Source organism: Prosopis cineraria, unplaced genomic scaffold, assembly GCF_029017545.1.
Source record: "Prosopis cineraria cultivar Desert tree isolate PC_DT_omini unplaced genomic scaffold, ASM2901754v1 PC7, whole genome shotgun sequence".
Taxonomy (NCBI): domain Eukaryota; kingdom Viridiplantae; phylum Streptophyta; class Magnoliopsida; order Fabales; family Fabaceae; genus Prosopis; species Prosopis cineraria.
Genome location: NW_026555338.1, coordinates 29112194 through 29136983, shown reverse-complemented (window position 1 = coordinate 29136983; position 24790 = coordinate 29112194). Strand labels below are relative to the sequence as shown.

The following is a 24790-nucleotide window of genomic DNA, read 5'->3' as shown; positions in this document are numbered from 1 at the left end:
TCACAATTTTCCTTCTTATGTTTACAACAACGCAACAACAAATTACAATTTCACATGTTAAAGAATTGTTACAAATATTGAAAATAATAAGTAATAATCACAAATTTTATTTATATAATCATAATTTTTTTTATATTGCTACAAGAATAATTTAGTCATTTATAAAAATTTATTCATGACAAAAAAGCCCTTAAAAATTTCAGTGAAATCATAATATTTCAAGAGACCAGATTATTATTTATATAATTCAAAGAGATTTTATTATCATTTTTCCAATTATTTCTTAAATGTTAAGAACCACTATTTTAAACTAATAAAATTACAATAATTGAATTGATTCAAGTCAAAATTCATGAATTAAGTTTTAGTAAGTCAAAATTATAACAGTTACGATGCCTTAAATCGAAATTCAAAGACAGGATTTTAATTTAGTCACAACTATAAAAATTAAATGATTGACTGTGACTCTTTTTTCAAACAAACATTCCTGTCCAAAACCACCATTATTGCCCAACGGAAAATTTAAATTTAGGACCTTATCTCTGAAAAAATTTACACTGAATAACCTTGATCAACGTTCAACAGATACCAAACATATGCTTTTGTTCAACAAGCCTTGTTAAAATCATCTATCCATGCCTAGGGACGCAATTGAAAGAAGCATGCTTGCCTTGACTGATATATACTCTCTTCTTTTTAGGATAACATGAACAAATTGACTACAACCCTTCTAACACACAAATATAGAACTCACAGTCAATCCAAGGACTGCTACTACCTGTCACATTGCAAGTTAGTGTGAAGAGACTAGACATTTGCAGATATTGTATTTGTACCGCCGATGAATGCCATCAGAAACATTTCTGGTGAACGATGGAAGGTCCAGTTTCATCGTAATCAGCCTCAGTTACACGCTGATTTTGTGGGAAAACTATTTTGGCAAGTATGGCACCTCCCAGCCATGCAGAATATGTGGTTAAATTTTCTGGCATGTATTCTAGAGGCTGCAATAAGACACGAACAGAGAGGAAAATCAGAATATGAAAACCAAGTACTGATATGATAAGAGCACTATAAGATAAAGATTTTAAAAGATAACCTGCAAAATTGTCATAATCTGCTCAGGGAGCAGAGGAAGATGCGATTATTAGATCATCTTTCAAAACGTTTTACTAGCACCACAATGTGGTTTTGGTACTGCCTAGCATGTTGGTGTTGTCAAAAGTATTTTCATGCTACAGAGTTTAAACTAAATTAGGAGCTCAGTCCACTTCAGGCATTCTGGCTTGATGAATTTTAAACTGCTCACAAGTATTTGTTTTGAAAGAATTTATCAGCATACCAACCAATTTCTATTTTGTTTCTTGATTATTATTTGGTAATAGCGACCCTACGAAGAGCGATGACTTTTATCATCAAAATGGAACGAAACTTCTACTGATCACACCATCTATTTGAGAAGAATATTCCTCAAGTGAGACAGCTTCTTTTCCACTTTAGTTATGCATGCACAAGAGGCAGAAGTCTATCTCTTCATATAGATCTAATGTTAAAATTTACAAAGGTGAAACTACACCTACTGATTTGTAACCTAAAGATTGTTATAATCTGAACATACTGTGCCAAAATTCAAAATTATTTCATCAGTATGCATGCACAGACGCATGCGCGCGTCAAGAACATTTGAATCTTGGACTGCATCCCAAAAACCACCCTACCCTAGCCACATGCACTAGGCTTACGTGTCTGAATGTATGTTCTCTCATTTGTACTTTGATGAGTACCTAAGTGGGATGGAGGACCTTATTTCAAAAGCTAGCTGTTGAGAAGGGAGAATCAACCCACTTAAATACTCCATTGAGTATCTCATGCTACTCAATGTGGGGCCTTGTATGCCATACTATTGAGTCTCCATCAATTGGCCCCTCATGGAAAGCCAATGTACCACATGCTACACTCTATGACACTTAATTCAAACTCCTACCGGTCAAAACCCTTAATGAGTAACTCTCTCAAGAATTGCCAACAACCTGGCTCTAATACCAATTGATGAATACATAAGTGGGATGGAAAACCCTACCCCAAAAACTAGCTGTTGAGGTGGAAGAACCAACCCACTTAAATACCTCATTAATCATCCCATACTATTTAATGTGGGATTTGGTATCCTACACTATCAAGTCTCCATCATACTTTATATTTAATAAGTTTAAGGAAGATGATTGGAGGTTGATGTTAATAAACAGTCCATAAAATTAACACAGCAGAAGGAGCAAAGCCATGCGTAAACTGGTTTGAGAAAAAATGGTAGATATGTGGACCACATAACTACCACAAACATACTCATTAAAGTTCAGGAATTAGTCACCTCCAATTTATGAAGCTGATGTCAATGAAAGGCTTTAAAAAGTTAATGGATAACCAAATTACCTTAACAAGAGTGGGTTGAACAGCAGATGAAGTCAGGTTAGCTTCCTTCTCAAACCTTTCTTCAAAGCCTATAATAACAAACAGCATAAACCTGTTAGACGTAAAGTAACAACTTTTCAATTAACAGAATTGGGTCTAACAGCTCTTTTCCTTTCACTGTTCCCATTTATTTTCTCTCTTTATTTCCCTCCCTATTTCTTCAAGGAGAAACATCCGTGAGAGTTTAATTGGGGGAGAGATTTAGTTGATAACAAATTATTGACAGTGTTGCAATAGGAGCCACAGAATTCGAAATATAAACATATTCCGATGAGAGCATTAATAGAATATAACACTGCATGAGTTGATAATGAGCTTCACCTTCCTCCTTGCATATGCCTCAATCACCTTCCTCCTTGATTATCTGATGACACAGTTGAAATAGTTCGTAAAAGCTGTTCAACAATTCTATGTCTCTAAACCCAATAGACATGGCTGGAATAAAGCTTCACCAACAGTATATCTTTCCCTCCTTATAGTTATCACCTGAAAAATATTTCAACAATTAGATCCTATTATAGAATATTCTGAGTGCTTATATAAATTGCTGTAAGTCAGAACCTATATTTTAGATCCTCCTTTAATTACAATCTAGCTAAGTACACGGCATATTCAGCATGATCAGAAGTTCAGAGCAAAATTTAAGAGCTTAGATTGACTGAGAAATGAAAATCAAGTGTTCTGTAGCGTAATATTTATTGTCCTCATTTCTGCTCATAAGCTTGTTTAAATTAGGCATGATGATCTTGAGTAACCATTCCCTAATTGTATCATTGATTTTCCATCCCATTTATATCTTTCACTTCCTCCCCACTTTTGTAACCATTATTAATTCCCACCAAGGCTATGTTGCCAGGTTGAAAGTGATACCAGTGCATTAACTAAAGAATATACCAAAATCCACTACCCTAAAAATCAATATCGATCAATTAAATCTTAAAAGAGGAAGCATCATATCTCAAATCAGGAACCTAAAAGGCAGACCTGTCCATCAGGAAGGGTATGTTCCTCCGCAACACAAGAATCTTAGGTCTTTTGATAAGCTAATTCATCTTCAGCACAACATGAGTATTGCTCTTTTATTTTCTCAACCTCAGACAAGCTGATGCTTACTAGCAGATTTGACTTGCCGAGTTCTTGAGCCAAGAAATTTGTTAAATCAATGCCTCCAAACTCAAATCTTTTTTAGGCGATGTGATGAACAGACCCCCAATTACTGGTGCAATATCTGATAATAAAGCCAAAGAGATCAAGCAAGTTGCACATAACAAGTAGTAGGAGTAAGACCATGTGGACATATGAAGAGTGATACCCAATCAACAACTGTATGTCCTTCAATGGCAAATACCATAATAGAATTCAAAACGGCCATCTCAAATTTTAATCTATATTTGAATGAGTACTTATTCTCTTACCACGTAATAGCAGTTCTATCTTATTTATATTTATTAGTTTGATGAATAAGATGCAGTGAAAAGAATGCAGATAAAATGCTTTGATTCTAGAAGAATTTACCTGTGATATCTTTTTCAATAAGAATATTATAACAGAGAAGAAAGATAGAATGAGGAGTACAACCGATGAATAAACACTAGGATTCTAAGTTAAATTAGTTAATAGATAGGTCTAAGCATCTGATTCTCCGCATACAAAGTAGCTGACAGATAAAATATCAAAAATATGGCATGAAAAGTAGACCAGGTAGAATGAATATGCAAGAGCACTTGATGGGGGAACTATTTAAGCCATCATAATCACTGGCTGACTAGCTCTAAGGATTATCTTGGATCCCTAGGTGTGCATGTACAAAGTTTAAAAGATGCACACCTTACTAACCACAATTTTGATAGTTTTAGTAGAATAAAATTGCTGTCTACACAAGCCATCAACTATAAAACCAGGAGGATCATGTCAACTGGTCAGCGACGCATTCACCTTCCGCGGGAATATTTATTTTCATCCTAACTTTCTACAAAGACTAATACATTTAGCATTAATTAAAATAAAAGTACAATTCCTCTATGTAACCAAACAGTGAGGTGGTTTTCCTCTAACTCGGAGAAGCAAAATAAAGTTTTTTTTTTTAATCTCAATCTCTTTCTCTCTGTTTCAGTCTTCAAAGTCAAGCCACGAAAAAAAGTCTTCAAAGATAACAAAAGGGCATCAGGGTATCATTCTATTTATCCAAACAAGCAGAATGCGTGAGGTTCATAAAAATTTTGCCCTTTTCTTATCTAATGTGCTAATTTTCTCATCAACAAGTTAAAGGAAAGGAAGAATTCAGCTGGCTCATTGATTAATTACCATAGCTGGAGCCTGATCGGGTATAGCAAATGCAGCTTTGAGGAGCTTTGAACCAGCGTCAACGACCGCGACCTCCATGCCCTTCTTTCTTGCCCAAAACCCTAGCTTTCAGTTTCAAAGCTTCGGAAATAACCTCTGGCAATTGAGCTGGATATACCCAGCACAAAGTATAGCAACACCTGAAGCTGAAATGAAGAAAATGGAGTTGCTGAAGCTATTTTGCGGTTAGCGAAATTTGAACCTGTTGTCCCTTCTCTCAGGGGACGCTTCCTCTGGATTGTGAAAATTTAATTTAGTTCGGATTTAATATATTTTTTTAAAATTAGAAATTTGTATAAATTGTAAATTTTTTTTAATAAATTTGTTTATTAATTTAAAAAATTTAAATTTAATATGAATGATCCATATTTAATATTAAAATTTTTATAAATTAACTATTCAGATATATTCTTAACAATACATGTTTAATATTAACTTTTTTACAATTTTTATACATTTTTAATATTAAATATAGATTGTTCAAACTGATAATCAAATTTGTTAAAATTTTTTATAATTTATATAAATTTTAGGGTCTTTTGTACACATAGCCCATATCATAAGACCAAATAAAAAAATAGTCTATTATTTCTTAAATTTTAAAAATGAACTTTTTAATATTTAGCTTATAATTAATTTACAAAATTGCCCTTTTAATATCTAATTTTTGCAAATATCAGAAGATTCAAAATGTAAAAAATTTCTAGAACTAAATGCAATAAATGTGAGATATATAGTCTAAAATAGCCTTTTTTAAAGATGAATGTGAGAGAGAAGACAAAACCAGACACAAGAGAGATGAACGCAAGACAGCAGAGTAGTGTGAGCGAGCCACAATCACAATCACGGGAGACAAATGTGAGGTTAAATACATCGACGATACTTGACGGAACAAAGCAAGTCTGTGGGAAAATGGAGTTAAGATTTTTTTTTATTAGTTTAGGTATTTGACTCTTTGTAATAAATTAAGAGTCCAAAATTTCTTGTAAACTATGTTTGATCCATTTGAGCAAATGATTATGTGTTTTTTATGTTACTGATTTGCGATACTATGTCATTGATAGATTATTGTATATCACTGATATATTATCGCAAATTAACATAATTAGACAATCAGACATAAACTTATTTATCATTGACATATATATATATATCAATGATGTAATATTGCAAATTAGCAACACAAAAGATACATAATCATTTGTCCAAAATGAATCAAACACAATCTATAAAAAATTTAATGTTTCGAGAGATGTGAAGATAGTGAAAATCTGATGACAGATAATAGATTCTAGCATAGTCTTATGCTTCTAGAAATGAAAATTTCTCTTCAATGTTTAATATCTTCTTCATAGTGTTCTTGGAAAAAATAAAGAGGGAGCGAGAAAAAAAACTCTATGATGAAGAAAGGCACCGATAATTTTATATTCAGAAAAAAAAGGAATGATTTAGAGAAAAAAAAAGAACAATTCAGTTAGTTAAAGATTAATTACAATAGTTATAAATGAGTCATATTATAAAATATTTAAAAAAAAATCTCATCTATAATTTATGGGAGGTATATTTTTTGAGGCCATTAAGCTAATTTTTCTCAATTTTTTATAAAAAATATAAAATAAATGGTATAGTAATTATAGACTGTTCAAATTAAATCTGAACAATTTAAATCATGTACCTCTTCAACAAAGGTGCATAGGAAGCTTTTGTGGAAGGAGGGAAGCCAACTCCTACCCCTCCCATGTTGGAAAAATGTACTCCTTCTAATCCTATTTATAAATAATTTTTAATATATTTCATTAAAATAAAAAAAAATTTAAATTTTTTTAATTTTGTCATAAAATTTAATAAGATTTTACTTTTACCCTTAATAAATATTCTTAAATTTTATTACTAATATTTCTATTCAAAGTATATATTTAATAAAGGCAAAAATTTAAAGAGGAATGTTGAAAACTGACAAGTGCGCCCTACAAATAAGATTAAATTTTTTTCTCTCTAACCTATAAATAAGACAAAAAGAGTAACAAATACCCATCAAATATCTTATATTAAGGATCAAGAAATATTTCTAAAAGGCACTTTTGCTTTATAATATGCAAGAGAGTATATATAGAAATGTAAAATTTATGTCATTTTCCACCATCATCATATATATATATATATATAGATAAACTTCTAAATTATATCATTCAAACAAATTCTGGTTTATTAGATTGACTTTTTTAAAAAGAACATTACAAATTAAATCACAATATAGTATTAAGTCAATTTTACCATAACTTCAATTTATAGGAACTTTAGTTTTGCAAATTTTAGTCTAAAAACAACTAATTCAAGTTGTTCATGTAATTTTTCCCCCTTTTCAAAGGATGATTGAAGCTATTTGGATTCCAATCATAAGAAATAGTAATTTGGATTCATTTGTCAAATTCAGTCAATTGTTATACATGTTGATACTAATTGTCATATTGGATTTTTTTCCTGAAAAAGTACAAATTGAGTTGATTTCTTATTACTATTAGTGGAAGGGTTGAGATAGTCCCTCATAGTGTGAGGAACTAAGGTTTAAATATGAAAGATGTACTTACATTTAATATTCATTTATTCATGCTTTGAACATGATTTTCTTTAATAAGAGAATACCAATGAGCGATATAAAAACGGGAGAATGACAGTTAAGGACCCTCGAAGGATATTAATTTCAATTAGGGTCTTGAAAAATAGAAATCTCAAATAAGGACCGTGGTCTTTAATGGGGATAAAAAAATGTTGAATTGTCAAAAATGCCCCTGAGCTCAAAACAAAAGTACCGCGCATGAGAGAGCCCCATTCCTGCTCTGTTTTGGTGTCTTCCTCGGTTACCCCTTCTTGTCGTCTTCCTATATTTCAGCTCGGCCGGCTGCTTAGTCGGTGATCGGGTTCTCTGTATCAAGTCCAGGGGTGCGCAATCGTTGGTGGGACCTCTATTGTTGCTCCCATTTTCAATCCGGTGTGCGTGCTCTGTGTCCGGTGTACCCTCTTCTCTTCTTCCAGGTTCGGTGCCTCTCTCTCTCTCTCTCCTTCCATCCCTCGGTCTGTTCTTCGGTGGGAGCGAAATGATTTTGTGTTTGTTGTTGATTGTGCATTTTTTCCTAGTGTCATTCCAGTAAGGTATTTGCAAAAGAGAAGAAACTGCAGTAATATTGATTTGTGATCCGAAAATGGTTCCATATTTGTTTATATTTATGCGATATTCAGACCTGATATTTTGCTTTATTCTATGATTTTGCCATGAATTTGGGAAGAAAGAGTGAGAAGCATTTTGTTCGTTTGGTATTTTTATGTTGTAGGATGAATTTATTTTGTTCTGTTCTTTTGCTAGCCGAGCACATATACTGGCAATGAACTAGAAATTTTGTAACATTTGGTTATGTGTCTTTCAAGAAGCAATGAAAATCGGCCCAGAGCTGGCTGTTTTAAAATATAGGGCCGTTACAAAAGGGAGAAAGGCATTGCTTAACAAGGACTTTGGACTCTTCCTTAATTCCTTCCATGTGTTGCACCGAAACTTAGGTTCTACATTGGCATGTTTGGTGTTTGGTCTCTGGATTTGGAAAAGCTTTCCTTTTCATAATAGAAGGAAAACATAAATATAGATTGTAGCAGAAAGGTCGATAAGATATTATAGACTAATAAAATAGTTAAAAATAAGGGAGAATGACAAATAAAGGGCTTGTAATAACATTAATGCCAAATAAGGAATTTTAGTATTGAAACATGCTTGAAGGAGTACTGAAATTTAGAAACATCAATGTTGAAAAGTCTTAATTTGACATTAAAGCTCTTATAATGTCTTCATAAAATAAAAGTTTGCCAAGGTTCTTCCGACTTGAAAATTTGCTTGTGTAAAAGACGAATGCAATCTTGACCAAAAAATTAGCAAAGTTAGGGAGGCTGTGACTATGACTTTCCCTGACCCTCGCATGTTCTATGGAGAAAATTCAGATTTCATGTTTGGTAAATCTAATAGTATTATTTTGTGTATTCATTGGTGACGTTAGATACATTCGATAGTAGTTTGTTTTTTACCCTAATTGTTAATGTGCAGGATAATGGCTAAAACAAAAGGAAATCCTTTAAGGCATAAAAGTTGTTCTGGTTTAAGCAAGTTCAAAGAGGCGTATCGTGGCAAGTATACAACCCAGGGAAATGATTTGAAAAAACTCAACGCAGAAGCAGTTGCAGCATGGAAAAAGTTGACATCAGAAGAACAAGATCACTATAAGTGTCTGGCTAAGGAGGAAAACGCTGGTATAAAAGCTTACGATGTATGTTGTTTTTGACCTCAAGCATGAAAAATGTGATGAATTCAAGTAATGGTGCTGACTTGTTTTACTCGGACAGATTCTATTTGAGACAAGGTGTTCTCCGACAAAGATGAAGGAAGTTTTTGATTATATAAAAAAGCGAAAATTTTTGAGGGATAGGGTTAATAGAATAGGATTTGGTAAGCTTTTAAATATTAAATGTCACAAGTTGCCTAGAGATTTATGCGATGAAGTGATGAAGGCATTTGATCCTCCTACATCATCCCTTTTCATTAGAGGTCAAAGGAAAGTCATCAATGGCAAAGCAGTTCATGCCTTACTTGGCTTGCCTAATGATGGGGAGATAGTTGATATGAATGGGGATAAGAATAAATTAAAGTTGTTAAATAAGGAGTTTAAAAAAGTATCCTATAATGTAATTAAGGACATGATACTCTCGGGGAAAGAAAATGATAAATTTGAGTTTCTCTTCATTCTCTATTGCTTAGGGAATTTTCTTTGTCCAAGTTCGAGTTCCAAAATAAGTGATAAACTATTGAAAGTCATGTCCGGGTTAAATTTAGGAACTGTATATTATGATTGGTCATCTTTTATACTATCTGAGCTTGGAAAGGAGGTAGCCGAATATAAAGCATGGGAGAAGAAGGATGGGCACAAAAAACTGTTGGAGGATGCTTATTTCTTCTTGCGGTATGTGGGTAAATTAAGGTATAATTTGTTATAAGTTAATTATTTTACAAAATTCTGTGGGTTATATGATATAGATGTAAATATACAGATTTTCTACTTTTAAATGTTTCCATTGGAGTCAATTGAGGTGTCATCGCAAGAAGATGCTTTGGAATATTAGACAGAGGAGAGAGTGACAGCATGAGTTCAACTTGAGAAGGCAAGTGATCATGGCATTTTGTATCACCCTTCTCGAGGACATGACAGCTTCTCAGTATAGCTTCCAGAAATGACTTCCTTTTATGATCCGGTAAGGGCAAAATGATGGTTGTTAATTAGCAAAGTTATTTTTTTATATAATTTTAAACATATGACATTTTATATGGTGCAGGACATAAAAGAGGTATACAAAGATATTGTGACCTTTACACGTGGAATTGCACAAAGACTCCTCAAGCTCCAAGATAAAAGAAGAGGAGAGGAAGTTGTTGAACAGCATGATGGTGAAGAGGAAGAGGAGGAAGAGTTGGAACATGATGACAAAGAAGAGGAAGGAGAAGAGACAGGAGATGAAAATGAAAAGGAGGGAGAATTCGAAGAAGATGAGAAGGAGGAAGAGGAAGGACAAGTAGAAGGAGATGAAAATAAAGAGGAAGGGGGATCCAGAGAAGATGAAAAAGAAGAAGAGGAAGGACAATTAGAAGGAGATAAAAATGAAAAGGAGGGAGAATTGGGTGCACAAGAAGAAGTAGAAAAGCTAATTAGAAAAAAAGACTCTAAGGGTGAAAGGACACTAAGACGGTCACAATGACAAATAGTCAGCACTATTCGTTCACCCTTTTTGGATGATAGAGGGAAGGCAAAAAGAGGACATGAAGAAATAGGACAATATACAGAGAAAGAAGTTTACCAATACTGTACAAAGTCTATTCCACCCAATGAGGGACATGAGTATGATATTCAACCTTACTAGTTCATGCATTCATAATCAATTGGTTGATATAATTTTGTTTTCTGTAACAGGAAAATTGTGGAGATTGAGCAGTATTATGTGACAAGATATGAATGCAAGTGCCTAGGTCCTAGACAATGGATCAGTAGTTCGGTGAGCAAGTGTGCTAGTTAAAATAGATCAAGTTATAGTAAAATTTTAATGTAACTATAATTTTGTTATATAGGTTGTTACATTAATTGGAAGACTTTTGGTCAATGAGCAAAAGGAAAAGGATCAACTTGTGCGGCGACACATTTTTGATCCAGATTTTACGGTTTGTCTTACAGTTTAATTTCTTTGTTTTATTAGATGCTTACAAGTTACAAGTGTTACGTTTTTTCATTTCAGGGAACCATAATCCACCAACAAAAAAGATGGGACTTGGATAGCCATTTGAAGGACTTCATGCCAACTACCATTGGATATAACATAGGAGATTGTGATTTTATTTTTTTCCCTATAGTGTTTGCATTGCATTGGTTTTGCTATGTTGTGGAGCCGAAAACAACCACAATGTATGTGCTGGACTCAATGCTACCATCTGGTAAAGAATCAAAGAAGAAAAAGAAGAATATAAAGAAAGCGAAGGAAGCGATGTTGCCGAAAGAGAAGGAAAAAATGGCATATTTTATGGTATGCCTTTTCCTATATAATGATATATAAAATTTTGTTGGTGGAAGCTTCTCATTCACTTTGTTCTTATTCTCAGAAAAACAGGTTTGTAGAAATATTAATGAAACTGAAACCTGAACTTGTTGATGACAATTATGACCTTGAGTTGAAAGTGGTGCCTATGGAATAGCAACCGACGATGTGAGTAAAAAAGCTGAAATTGTGTACATGTAATTAAGTATATATTTCCCAACTACGTGCTGACAGATTTCATATTTTTTGTAGATCTGATTGTGGAATGTATGTCATCTTTTGCCTTAGACAGTGGAATAATACTGCACGAGAGGAATGGGGCGGCCTTACTATGCCTCCTCTAACAATGGTAGGAACAAATGTTAAAGCTAAGATATAATTTGTTATGTGTGACAGTTTTCTATCTTATGAGTTGACTTTATGTGATTGTGTAAGAACAATTGAGTGAAATAAGGAGTGAGGTATTGTATTGATTGGTGACTCATCCACACAACAAAGTGGGCTCTCAAGTCATGACATCCATTTCGAATGCTGGGCATGCACGATCCAAAAAATCGAAATCATAGTGTAGACATTTGTGATATGTAAATTAAACCTTTATGTAATTAAGTTTTTTTCTGTGGCTTCTTGTATATGATACAGCAATTAATTTAAAAAAAATTTTGACTACATGTTCAACAAATTTGACAAACTATTATTGATTTTCATTGACTCACGTTACTTTTAAAACTGACATTCGGTTTTTCACAATATATGTTACGGAATTTTCAAGTGAGGTTAGTAGAACACAAATTGTGCCTAACAGCTTATCCTTACATAATGAAGTCCCAATTCACGTTAGGCTCTTTCAAAACATACATGCAGCTTTTTTCCAAGTTAGGTTAGGATATTCGCAAGAGACTTTGCTGGAACCCAACTTGTGCCACATCGGTTTTCATCAAATAATAAATTTCCAAGTCACATTAGGAACTTTTGACAACATATGTTAGTTACTTTTCCAACTTAAGTTACCAAATTCTCATGTGAGGTTGCTGAAACAAAACTTGTGCCAAATGGCTTATCCTTACGCAGTCAATTCCCAAGTCATATTAGGCTCTTTCAAAACATGCGTTCAACTTTTTCCCAATTTAGGTTAGGCCATTCCCAATTGACTTTGTTGGAACCCAACTTGTGGCAATACTTATCCTTTAACAATGAATTCCTAAGTCACTTTAGGCACGTTCACAACATACGTTAGTTATATTTCTAAGGTAGGTTAGGGAATTTCCAACTGTGGTTTTTGAAACCCAATCTGTGGCAAGACTTACAAAAAAAAGAGTTCCCAAGTCATGTTAGGACATTTCACATTATACGTTAGCTACTTTTCTAACTCAGGTTAGGGAATTCTCAGGTAAGGTTACCAGATCCCGATTTCTGACAGGTATCTTCTGATAAACAATGACGCCTAAGTGGGGTTATTCATTTCACAACTTATGGTAGGAATTTTTCTTGCTTTGGATATGAAATTGCCAACCAACGTTATTGATTCCTATTATCTGACAAGTCTCTTAATTGTTTGAAATACTGTAGAAAATTTTAATCCCAAATAAGGTTCTATGTTATCAGAAGTTACATTAGCAATATCCCTTACTACATTAGTGAATTCAACAGTCTTATGCCATGACAGCATTTTTACTCGAATAAATTTAGACCTGAAATTTTCATCAGCTTTATATTACACTGATTGTAATACATGTACACCATATTTTGCATCCCTTTTCACCCAAAAAATATCCCAACTACCTAAATGGTACCTATGCAGTCCTTATCAAAAAAAAAACATAGACTGCAATCCCATTTACATAACCTATTACCTCCACAAGTACAAAAAACATATGAGGTGATTGCCTGTACAAAAGGTCATTCAACAGTAAAATGCACAAAATAAATAAAAACCATATGCATTTCAATTTTAAACTAACTAATATGCATATGGTTTTCACCCCCTTTCAATCCCTACATTGAATTGGGATTCCTACATCTATTCTTGGTATGTCTAGCTTGATTACATCTTGAGCAATGATACACTTTTTTATTCTGAAATTGTGACTCTCTTCACTTGATAGGTGGTCGCCCTTGGGGACGTGTAGTCAGTGGTGGTTCCAAAAAGGTATTCTTTTCATAATCTTCATAATGTAGCTCGGTCAACTGAGGCATGTCAATGGTTTCTACCGGAATCATTGTGGAGCTGTAAATTTTTTCTTGTGCACGAATAATGTAGCATTCTTCAACATATGAATACACATTACCCTGAACTAATTTTATTGCTGCACATGCATGTGCACAAGGAATTCCTACCATTTGCCATTCTTGACAAGAGCATTCTTACAATGTTAGATTCACTCTCAAGTCATTGTTTCCTACCTTCACTAGTATCATATTCACACTATAATGTTCAGCCACCATAACTTCAGCTCTCAATACATTCTCCCTCAATTTTGCCTCAACACGTGGTCCAACTCCGTTTGACCAATTTGCCATTTCTATTTTGCTATTGTATAGCTTTCTCGCTAATTTTGCTCGGTGCTCATTTATCAATGCACATATATGATGTTTTCTCTCTTTTACTAACCAAGCATTGAAAGATTCAGCATGGTTTGATGTTATATTGTCCCATCTTTTGTATGGAAATCTTGCTAACGCCCAACGATTTATGTCCCCATTTATTTCTAACCATCTTGCCAACTGTGGGGAGAAAACCATCAAATGACCCATAACAACATGAAATTCTGTTTCCAACCTTGCATATGCAATATTATCTAACAACTTAAGTGCATCTTCTTTAGTCATCCCATCAATCCTTCGCATGCCTCTATTAATTTTTGTAAATTTTGAGCTGTAATTTTCTTTGACATGACGATAACAAAAAGCATGTCGATTGCCATCAAATATTGCACGCACTGCACCAACAATAGCATTATGCCTGTCTGACATTATGGTTAATTGAACTTGGTGTGTGATCTCTCTCACATTTTCAAGAAACCAAGCCCAATTATCATATGTTTCTCCACCCACTATTGCATAAGCCAAAGGAAATAAGGCATTATTTGCATCAATTGCAGAAGCTGCTAGTAAAGTCCTCTTATATGGACCGCTTAAATGACTTCCATCGATAAACAAAATTGGACAAGTACCTTGGAGAAACCCTTTGATGCAGCATCCATATGCAATAAAAAGTCTATCAAATCTATAATTTTTCGAGGCAACCCACTTTGCAACTGTGTCTGGGTCCGTCTCCTTCAATTTCTCACAAAGCCATGGAATCAACATGTATGACTGCTGTGGAAGCCCATGTATTTCCTCCAATGCTCTATCTTTTCCCCTCAAAGCTTGTCGATATGTGAGATTTAACCCATACTCTTTGTAGAGGTCTTGTCTAATCTCATTTAACGTTTTCTCCACATTCCCCCTTACAGCATCAATGATGATTGACGATGTCAATCTTGAGTTAGCCTTTTGCTTTAATAGGAGGTTGTCTTGAGCAGAGTGCATGTGTTCATTGTGGAATTTTTTCACACACAATATAGAGGTTGTCTTCCTAAGAGCATATGCTGATATCTTCTATTTACAACCATCAATATTACATTTGACAATCATCTTCTTAGGGCTGTTTCTCACAAATATGTAACCAAACCTATGAGCAAGACTGTATTTATATAATGCTTTTCTGAATACAATTGCATCATCAAATGTCTGGCCAACACCCATAAATAAATCCTTCCATTTTACCAAATTAACCTCAGGCAGTGGTGCAAGAGCATTTTGTGTTGAACATGGCAAAGAGGGTGATATACTTTCAAGCTCTTGCCTACAGGGAGATCCTGGCAGTGACCATGTTAACAAATTCTCCATCTTACATTTACAATTACTTACAGGTCAATATAAATGGTCATTAAACTAATTAAACACACAAATAACTAAGAATAACAACTTACTCCATCGAGTTATCCATTGCTCCATTTATTTCATTATCATTTGTCTCAACATACACATGTGCTGACTCATCATTATACTTTATCAAATGTTGTACTCCCTTATCGTCTAACAAATCTATGTATGTATCTTCACTAAACTTTACTATAAATTTTAAGTCAGATGTACCACTTTTAACTCCCGTCACTGATGACACCATCCTCAACAGCTCTTCAAGATTTATGCCTTCTCTAATCAATTTAGAAATTAATCTCCCACCTTTATAGGTCATCTTCCCTTGTAAATCTTTTACAAAATGTCCATCAACATGAAGATAACAAAATACTTCTTCTGCTGAAGTACTTGCCATATAGGAAATAAACCTGGAACAACTACAAGCAACATACAAATTTAGTATTTCACAACTGTCCATTCCATAATCCCAACCTTGACTACATAAATTCAACATCCATGTTACATTTTTCAACATTCACGCACTTTTCAACACAGATCACAAAAATTCAGCATCCATGTTACATTTTCCTTGTTTTTCACTCCTCAACTTTTTCAACTATGTTGTTCTCGGAAATCATTTCTTCCGCATGTCTATATATAAAGTCTAGTAATCATTAAGAAGACTACTTTTTTTCTAGGTATAAAACAAAGAGAAATGGTGCAAGATAGCATTTGCAAAGATTAAAACATTCTTTCTGAGCGTGCTTGACAGAGGACATGTGTAAACAAAAAAACAGAGCAATGTAAAAGAAATGGAAGAAGAAGATGCAGACTTCTCTTTCACGCATGGCAGAGGACAAAATGTAAAAGAAGCAATGCATACAATTACCTATTAGAAGACGATTATGCTCCACTAATTTTTCCCTAACATTTTCAACGTACGAGAGCACACTCCATCAGTATTTTTCCCGCTGAAAAACAAGAAAACAGAGCACACGAGATGAGCTTCTTTCCTGTTACCTTTCAATGTTTAGTGAGGGGGCAGTTTTGTAAACTTAAGTTTATTTTTTATCTCACTTAAAGACCATGGTCTTTAATTGGGATTTCTATTTTTCAGGATCTCTAACTGGAATTAATGTCCTTAGAGGGTCTTCAATCATCCTTCTCCCTATAAAAATTTGAATACTAATAATATACAGCGTCCATGATTCATAAACTATGATTTGTTATAAATTAAATTTTGATTTAACATTGTTAATTGCCTATCGAATAAAAAAGATAAAAAAAATTCACATAAAACTACGTTATAAATCCAAATTTCCTAATTTTCAAATATATTGTGATAATTTGAATTAAACTGATAGGTCGGATTCATTTTCACACACACACACACACACACACACACACATATATATATATATATATATATTTATTGAGACGTGAGAACAAAATTGCATTATATTCTTATATTAATCTCAAATTACAGAAACAAACTGATGAAGTATACCTTCTAAAATTCATTGAATCTGTCTCTAATTCGTATCATCACCATTGATAATTTTGAAGATAGTTTTATCTTTACCGTTTTAAAAAATAAAAAATTGATATTAATCAATAATTAATAAACTATACCTAATTAAAATAATTTGAATTTCAATTGATATACCGTGTAATAAATGATTATAATATTTATTTGCTATACATTATTATAAGTAATAAATATTATTTTCTTGAAGTAATATCAAATATTCAAACAAATTTTTCTATCAAGAAATTAAAAATTAGTTAAATTATGACTCAGTTTTATCCCTTAATCCCCGTTTCCGCATTAATAAATATTTGTACATATTTTTGTTTCTCATAACATATAAATATAAAGTATAATGCAAGTGAAAAAAATGCCTAAGATGAAAAGAAATCATCAAACATATTAATCAAAATCCCCCTCATACTTTTTCTTGAATCTAACAAGTTATCTTTTAAAAACAATATATATCAAATTTGATTGATCTAATTAATTTTATATCATTACTGTTTTAGTTCTTTTCTGCTGATTATCTATCCCTTTATAAATCAAATATATCCACATATTTCCTGTCAATCTTTTAAAAATTTCAAAATCTTATTGGTCTCCTAGTCCTACTTGGCCTACGATCCTCTTATCACTCTTTATAATTCAAACACTCTCCAAAATTTTCTTCCTCCACTTTCCATTATTAATACTATTTCTTTTCAAGTTTCCATAATCTGATACTTATTATAGTTATATTTCCTATCCCTTTTCTTTTTTTAAAGTTCAGAGAAAGGCAATAATGGGTCCTTCTCATGTTAGGGTTAGATATAATTGTGAAGTTTATCCAATAAACACAATTGTTCCCATTGATCCCAATGATTTTCCCATTAATCCTCCTAATGATGATGATGATCAATACTTCAACATCGCGGCCTCTAAATCAGTATGGAACTGGAAATTGTTGGATCCTGCACAAGTTGAAAGCTCAAGCTTGATTAATATAAATTCCACAAGACATGACTTCTTCAACATCTCAAAGCATTCAATAGATCAACTGGCAAGCCTTATTCCTTCTCATTTTGGTGTTCCTGAATTCCTTAGCATCTCCATGGCAACAAAGATCTTAGATTCTGCAAGAAACATGGCTAACAATACTCATAAAAACCAGAAGATCTTGTTCATGGCTGTGGCTATTGAAGTCTCTAAAACTTGGTACTGTCAATATTCTCATCCATTAGTACAAGTTGTGGAGAATCAAAGTCTTGTACCAGTGCCTGCAAATAAATCATTTATTGAGGGATTGAAGACTGTGAAGATTGAACCAGATGAAGAGTCAAGTATTTGCACAATTTGTTTGGAAGATTTTAAAGTTGAATCATGAGAATCTATTCGTATGCCTTGCTCACATTTGTTTCACGAACTTTGTATTGTTGATTGGCTGCACCAGAAAAATATTTGTCCTTTGTGTCGTTTTCAAGTGCCTACAAAGTGATGACTGATTAAAAGTTAGATATTCTTTTCTTTTCTTTTTTGGGTGAATTAAAGTTGATTAGATTCATTTGTCAATTTAGTCAATTATATTGTAGATGAAATTTACGGATTGGATTGCAGTTTTTTCCCCCTTGCATGTTGCATATTTTATTGTTTTTCTCAATATGTGATATTTGTGTACATCTTCTGGCGTAAGATGTATTGTTAACTTTGATTTGCTACTAATTTTAGTTTTATATTGTTGATGTTGATACCATCAAACTGAAAACCTGAAAAATTAGATTACCTGTCATATATAGGCCTTGAAAGACAACTATTCATATATATATATATATATATATCAAGACATATACATTAATCTACATTAAAAATTTACCTAGTTAAGATTCAACTTTTAGTAACAACATATGAGTGTTTTCATAAGATACTATTTGATACAAAAGTATTGAGGTCTTATTGGGATAAATTCTAAATGTTATTTTTCCAAAGAATTTAATATTCAACAAGTAAACAATATCCATTGGCAAGTAAAGTTATTATTTTAACAATTATTTAATTCGCCCAGGTTCTTATTTGACATAGTAATTAAATTTTTTAAGATCCTTCATTAATATTTTCCTAAAAAAAATGTCCTCCACCATCGCTTTTTTTTTTTCAAAAAAAAAAAAAAGAACAGACCCAAAGAGTCACTAGACTGTTAATGACATTTGCCAATGACTTGGGTTGAATAAAAGTTTCATTGCGGGTTGGACCAGAGTTGATCGAGTCTCACTTAAGTTGAAATTTGATACCGATTTTAGGAAGGACTTGGACTCAAGTGTGACATTTTAGTCATAAAATTTCACTGATGCCTGAAGAATGGTTTTATTAGGATATATTTTAATAATTTCTCTGCAAAAATATAAATTATTTTATTAAAATAAAAAGGTCTAAAAAATAGAGTTGTGATTTGGTGTTCTGTATTTCATATTAATATCTTCCATTCCGCAATTTCAATATATATATATATATATATATATAATATGGTGTCATATGGGATATTTATTGAATGAGGTATTAAGAATACTCACTGAATCCATATCCCTTTTGAAAAAACAGAAGGATTTTTCAGCTTGACGAAAAGAAGGCTAACAAAAATAATTAAACAAACAAAATAAATTGACCCTCTCGAAAATTGATTTTGATAACATTTGTAATCATGTCGTGTTAACGTTTAAACAACTAAACTAATTGTTTATTTATTTCTTTTATATATATATATATATATATATATATAAGTTTAACTTATAGTCTAGCTACCTTTTCAAAACAATGGCCTTCAGCCCTTCATTATACTCTCTCCACGAAGTCTCACGTGCCTTTGAATCAAACCCATTACCAAGACAATAAACTTTTCATAAATTTTCTGGTTCATGGCATGGATTGATGCATATAACATAATACTGCGAAAAGATTTAAGAAAATTATCTACAATATAATTTTCACGTACTGACACTATACATACATTCTACTAAATACTAATCCAACGCATTTACATCATGACAGTGAAATCATCGTCTAATCCATCAAGTTCTCCTTTAAGCTTGTGTTGCTGTATGATCAAAACTGAAAGCGTCATCGAAAAATCTGGACCTGAAAGAACATCTCCGATGGGTCCCAATTCTGGACATTGTTGCCAGTCATTCATCCCTTTCGTCAATATCGAATTCACTCCTCCTTCTCTCCCCACGATCACCAGCGAGTACCTTCCTTCAAACGATTTCAACACCGAGAACGTCTCCGCTGAGTTCGCCAGATGCTTCTCCATGTACGCGATTCGACCTCCGACGATGTGTTGCTCGTAGAACTGAGCGAAACACTCGTCGTCTAATGCCATTTCTTGCTCTTGCTCCGACAAGTTCACGCTCAGTGGGCCGGAGAATTTGGTCGCATCGCCTGTGGTGTCTGCTAGAAGCCTTATGACAGTGAGTTTGACGCCGGAATGCCGCGCTACTCGGCCGGCGTAGGCAATCGCTTCTCTGTCGTCTTTGCCGCCGACAAAGATGACAGCGACGTTGATTGAAACGGTGGCTCTTTTTATCTTTTCGATGGATCCTAGACCTCTGTCCACTAGAATCCCCACCGAACATGGCGCACTTTTCAGAACCTGCTCAAATATTTTGAGCATTAATTCTCTGGTTCCAAAGTCAGGAAATCAAGACTCAAGAAGCTATTTGATTTTGTTTTTAAAAATTACTATTTTATAAATCACTTTTTAAATTTTTTTTAAATAAAAAAATGTTTAATCATATTAATTTAAAATTTTAAAAATTGGCAGATAGCAGTGGTAGCCGATAATTAATGATAATGGCTTATGATAATACTTAATTTTAGCTAAAATTTATAACAATCAAATGTAATATGTTTTAGAAATGAAAAAAAGGAATAAAAACAGCTCTAAGATATTTTTATTTTTTAAAAACATTTAAGTTTTAAAAAATCTACTCAAAATGATTTTTTTTATTTTAGAACAGAAAACAGTTTGTAAAAACTTTCAATTATTTTTTAAATTATTAAAATTTATCTATTTTGAAATTTCATGATCATAAAATGGGGCAATTTTCATTTATTTACAATTTTTTAAAAAATAAATCAAAACTGCATGATTTTATAGTATTTGCTTTCAAAAAATCATTAAAAAATACAAAACCTCACCTTTCTATTCTCTCGTGAGATATCAAAATATTTCTATTCATTTTTTTTCACCCAAAAAAAAAACAATATTTTTCATCTTATTTTATATAGAATCTTGTAATTAAAAGGGAAAAAAAAATTGAAAGGTTCCCAACGTTACATCGGGTTAGAGAGTGGAAGATTAGAGGCAAGGAGCTTAATTATCATTATCACTATTACCTTTCGATTAACGTGCCTGAACCCAGGATTGCCTCCATCAAGCGTTCCGTCCTCACGTTGTCTCCTATGAAACGGCAATACCATGAGGGTAATGTTGAGCTCCTCAGCTAAAGAGCAGATGTCACGTGCCATGTTGATGAACGTGGACACCGCCATCGATCTCTTCAGAGTAATCCCATCGCCTTCCTCGTCAATGTATACCTGAAACGAGTTCGTCACTATCTCTCTCTTAGCCGCAATGTTCTTGTCGTTTAGAGCCACCGTATTATTATTACTATTATTATCTCCTCCTTCGCTGGCGGCCGCTAGCTCGTCGGTGAGTTCGACCAAGTCAGTGACATAAACGACCATTCCTGGTTCCGTCGTTCCACGTGAAATCTCCATGAAGTTGATGCATGCAGGAACGTTTTCTGGTCCGTGAACGCAGAGAAGGATTCTGAGTTCAGTTGAAGGATCTAGAAGCTGGAGGGCCATGCGATGTGTAGGAGCTCGTTTTCTGGCTCGCTTGATGATGTGAGCTACCACTGATGGGGAATGAAGAACTGTGAAAAAGATTGCAATTATCATCTCAATTCCTGTTGTAGTATTGCCCCCACATTTCATCTGTGGTCAGAGAAGCACAAGCTGTATTACACATATGAGATAGTTAACCGTAGTTGCTTAATCTTGTACACACATAAGATATAATAAACCTTTAATAAGTTGCTTTAACTCTATGTTGAGTATTACTCTACCCCCTTCCTCTTTACGAGATATATTTAATCCATCACACATTATTGAATGTTTTGAATTTTTAAATTTTAGTATGGTATGACATTTCAACACTATATATGTTTAGTTGTTTTTACAATAGTTAACTTTCTTTCTCTACAATTAATATTAAACCTTAATAACGAAGGGTATTTTTGGAATAATTTAATAAAATGCCTCACCGTTTTTTTAAAAAAGATCTTATATATATATATGGTAAAATATGAAAAATCTTCGTATCTTTAATTGGTTATACTATTACTTTTAATCACATGTTAAGAGAGAAATGAATCGATGTGTGTTGATTGGTTGGTTTGTCAAAAATCTCTGAATGATATGAAGCTATTAATTTGTTATCCTTGATATGTACCGCTTGTGTTGAGTGTATGAGCTCACTTTCAAGTGGTTTATCATAATGAGCTATATATATGAGCTAGCCATGCTTATTAATTTGTATGTTTTTTTTTTCCTTTTGTATTCCCAAAAACTGGAAGACTTCTAAAAGAGATCTTACAAAAAGGAATATGAGGGAGTGTGTATGTGTGATTGTATTTGAAGGGAATTCATCATGATAGCCTAAACTATTTGTTGGTTAACAAAAGCATCTATAACTCTATTTTTTTTTTAAATCTCTTTTAGATGTGGGACTTAAGTTAATATACTCTCATCGAGCTCATGTTGTTCTAGAAAATGCTAGAAATCTCGAGACAACGTGTAAAAACAAAAGCTAGAAGAAGAAAGGAAATAAAAAAGAGACAGATCAAGAATAAAGAATGTAAGAAATTCAAAACTTACCACTTTGATGGCCAAGTATATGTGAAAATGACCCTTGGCGGTGAGAAGCAAGCCAATGGCAACAGAATCAGGCCAATTAAAACCCAACATGGCACCAGAAATAACAGTTCCAGCAACTTTACTAGCCATTCCTATGACCACCAGCATCAACAACCTTATCCATGTCGCTAACTTCCCAGCCTCAAACTTCCTAAAATCAGCCCCATAACCCATCCACAAGAAAAATATAGGAAAGAAAATCGAAGTCAACACATAATTTATCTTCGTTATAACCCACTTCGATAACCTCCCTTCACGTGGCAAGCAAATCCCAGCCATGAACGCACTCAGAATCGGACTGTAATCATACAGTGTGGAAGACGCACAGATCAACACCATAAACGCCACCGAAAGCACCAAATGAGCACCTTTCATTGGTTTACCTTCTGGGTTTTCATTATTGACCCATCTCATCATCACCGGAGAAACCGTCGCCGTGAACAACACTTGCCCTAGCACTGCACATCCCATAACAATGGACAGTTTAATTCGTGCTCTCCCACTGTCATTCTTCCGGTAAACCTCGTTCTCGCAGAACACCGGCAACGGCATGGCGATGTAGCCGATGGAGAGGAGCAGAGAGCAGAGGAAGTCGGAGTGCATGCCGGCGGCGATGACGAGTTTCCCGATGTCGGACTTGCTGATCTTGAGGCTGGTGATCAGACGCGTCAACACCGGGGACGCTGTGCCGGCGAGCAGAGTGGAGAGACAGAGAGTGAAGTATAGTTTGTGTTTGCCGGAGAAGAAGTCGAAGAGTGGTGTGGTGAAGCAGCCGAGAATGAAAGTCGAGAGGATTCCGGCGTAGGCGATTTGAGCGTCGCGAGATGGTTGCTTGAAGATGGCATAAGGATCCATTTCTATTCCAAGAGCAAACATATAAAACATCATCACAAAATCGATTATGAATCCGAAGGTCTTGTTGAATTCTTCGTATATGTCACGTAGGAAACCAATGTTTCCCACAATTATACCAACCTGCGTGTGTGTATATATATATCTATATAAATTAATATGCGATCCGATAAGTCGATAATGTCAGAAATAATTTGCAGAGAATGAGGGAAGCTAATTACTAGAATGTCGGAAATAATACGAGGCATTGAATAAGGCTTGAGCAGATAATGGAAGCCATTGCAAACAATCACCATGGCCAAGAATATAATGAAGTTCTTGGCAAGCGAGAACATGAGAGAACCAAGCCTTTCAGCACATGGGTTTGACGATATTGTTGAGACGAAGAAGATACCATGAGAGGAACTATTAGACATCTTAGGTTTTTGTTTCTTTCTTGTGGCTGTGTTTCCTTTCTTAATTTCTTATGTGTTCTTAGTTTCTCATCAATAAGCAGAGACTCGAATGTATTGTTTTTGGCCATTTGTTTAATTTTAATGGACACCAATTTTTTTGCAAAATGCTTCTGAATGAGCGAGTGGTGGTGATTGATTGCTCAGTTTCAGGAGACAATGAAGGAGTACTCTGAGGAGAATAAGCGCCATGGCCCATAAGGTTGTCATTTGCAAGCTAAAGGGAGGTGGGCAAATAAACTTGAAGCAAAACATCAGAAAAATATATGTTATTAGCACGGCTTTCAATCAGATTTTTTTCCTTAAAATTAATTTTATCTATGTATTATATAAATCGTTCAAAAGTTATGTATTGATAAATCCAATCCTTGATGCATGTTATTTTAAAGTGAGTTTCGTACCTTTGTATGAAACTTAATTAAGTAATATAGGTTTCTATTTTTATATAAATATCTGACATCGAGTTTCATTATGAGTTGCATTCTTTATGTGAAGATTAAATAGCTTTATATATTCGATTCACTACCAAAAAAAATACACATACTTGAAACTTATTTTTTACAATACTTGATGGTTTTTAACCATTAAGTAGGGATGCGACATATATAAAAGAAACCTTACTTGACGGTTAAAAATCATGAAGTATTTAGGTAATACTTGACGATTATTTGAT

At 33.7% G+C, this 24790-nt stretch overlaps 2 protein-coding genes and 1 long non-coding RNA gene across 3 annotated transcripts; all 3 read right to left on the bottom strand.

The window, feature by feature from the left end:
- Positions 1-503: 503 nt before the first annotated feature.
- On the bottom strand, positions 504-5033 carry LOC129316249 (uncharacterized). Its single transcript, XR_008594714.1, has 5 exons — positions 4774-5033; positions 3454-3697; positions 2791-2955; positions 2431-2498; positions 504-1004 (listed from the first exon to the last, which is right to left on the bottom strand). It is a non-coding gene; the product is annotated as an uncharacterized LOC129316249 (long non-coding RNA).
- Positions 5034-13791: 8758 nt separating this feature from the next.
- Positions 13792-14958, bottom strand: LOC129316709 (uncharacterized). Its single transcript, XM_054961103.1, has one exon. It carries the CDS (start codon positions 14956-14958, stop codon positions 13792-13794), a length of 1167 nt encoding a protein of 388 aa, XP_054817078.1.
- Positions 14959-19759: 4801 nt separating this feature from the next.
- On the bottom strand, positions 19760-24081 carry LOC129316708 (cation/H(+) antiporter 28-like). The gene is made up of 4 exons (XM_054961102.1): positions 23887-24081; positions 22775-23788; positions 21230-21832; positions 19760-20483 (listed from the first exon to the last, which is right to left on the bottom strand). The coding sequence occupies exons 1-4, from the start codon at positions 24079-24081 to the stop codon at positions 19869-19871; spliced, it is 2427 nt and encodes an 808-aa protein (XP_054817077.1). The 3' UTR covers positions 19760-19868.
- Positions 24082-24790: the final 709 nt, after the last annotated feature.

What these genes read in the sequence shown, in the direction of transcription:
- LOC129316708 (XM_054961102.1), bottom strand. Translation starts at nt 24,081, where the DNA reads ATGTCTAATAGTTCCTCTCATGGTATCTTCTTCGTCTCAACAATATCG. An exon ending in TATACTTGGCCATCAAAGTG is followed by an intron (nt 21,833 to 22,774) that starts GTAAGTTTTGAA and finishes CTCTGACCACAG; the next exon opens with ATGAAATGTGGGGGCAATAC. An exon ending in TCAGGCACGTTAATCGAAAG is followed by an intron (nt 20,484 to 21,229) that starts GTAATAGTGATA and finishes ATATTTGAGCAG; the next exon opens with GTTCTGAAAAGTGCGCCATG.
- LOC129316709 (XM_054961103.1), bottom strand. Translation starts at nt 14,958, where the DNA reads ATGCACTCTGCTCAAGACAACCTCCTATTAAAGCAAAAGGCTAACTCA.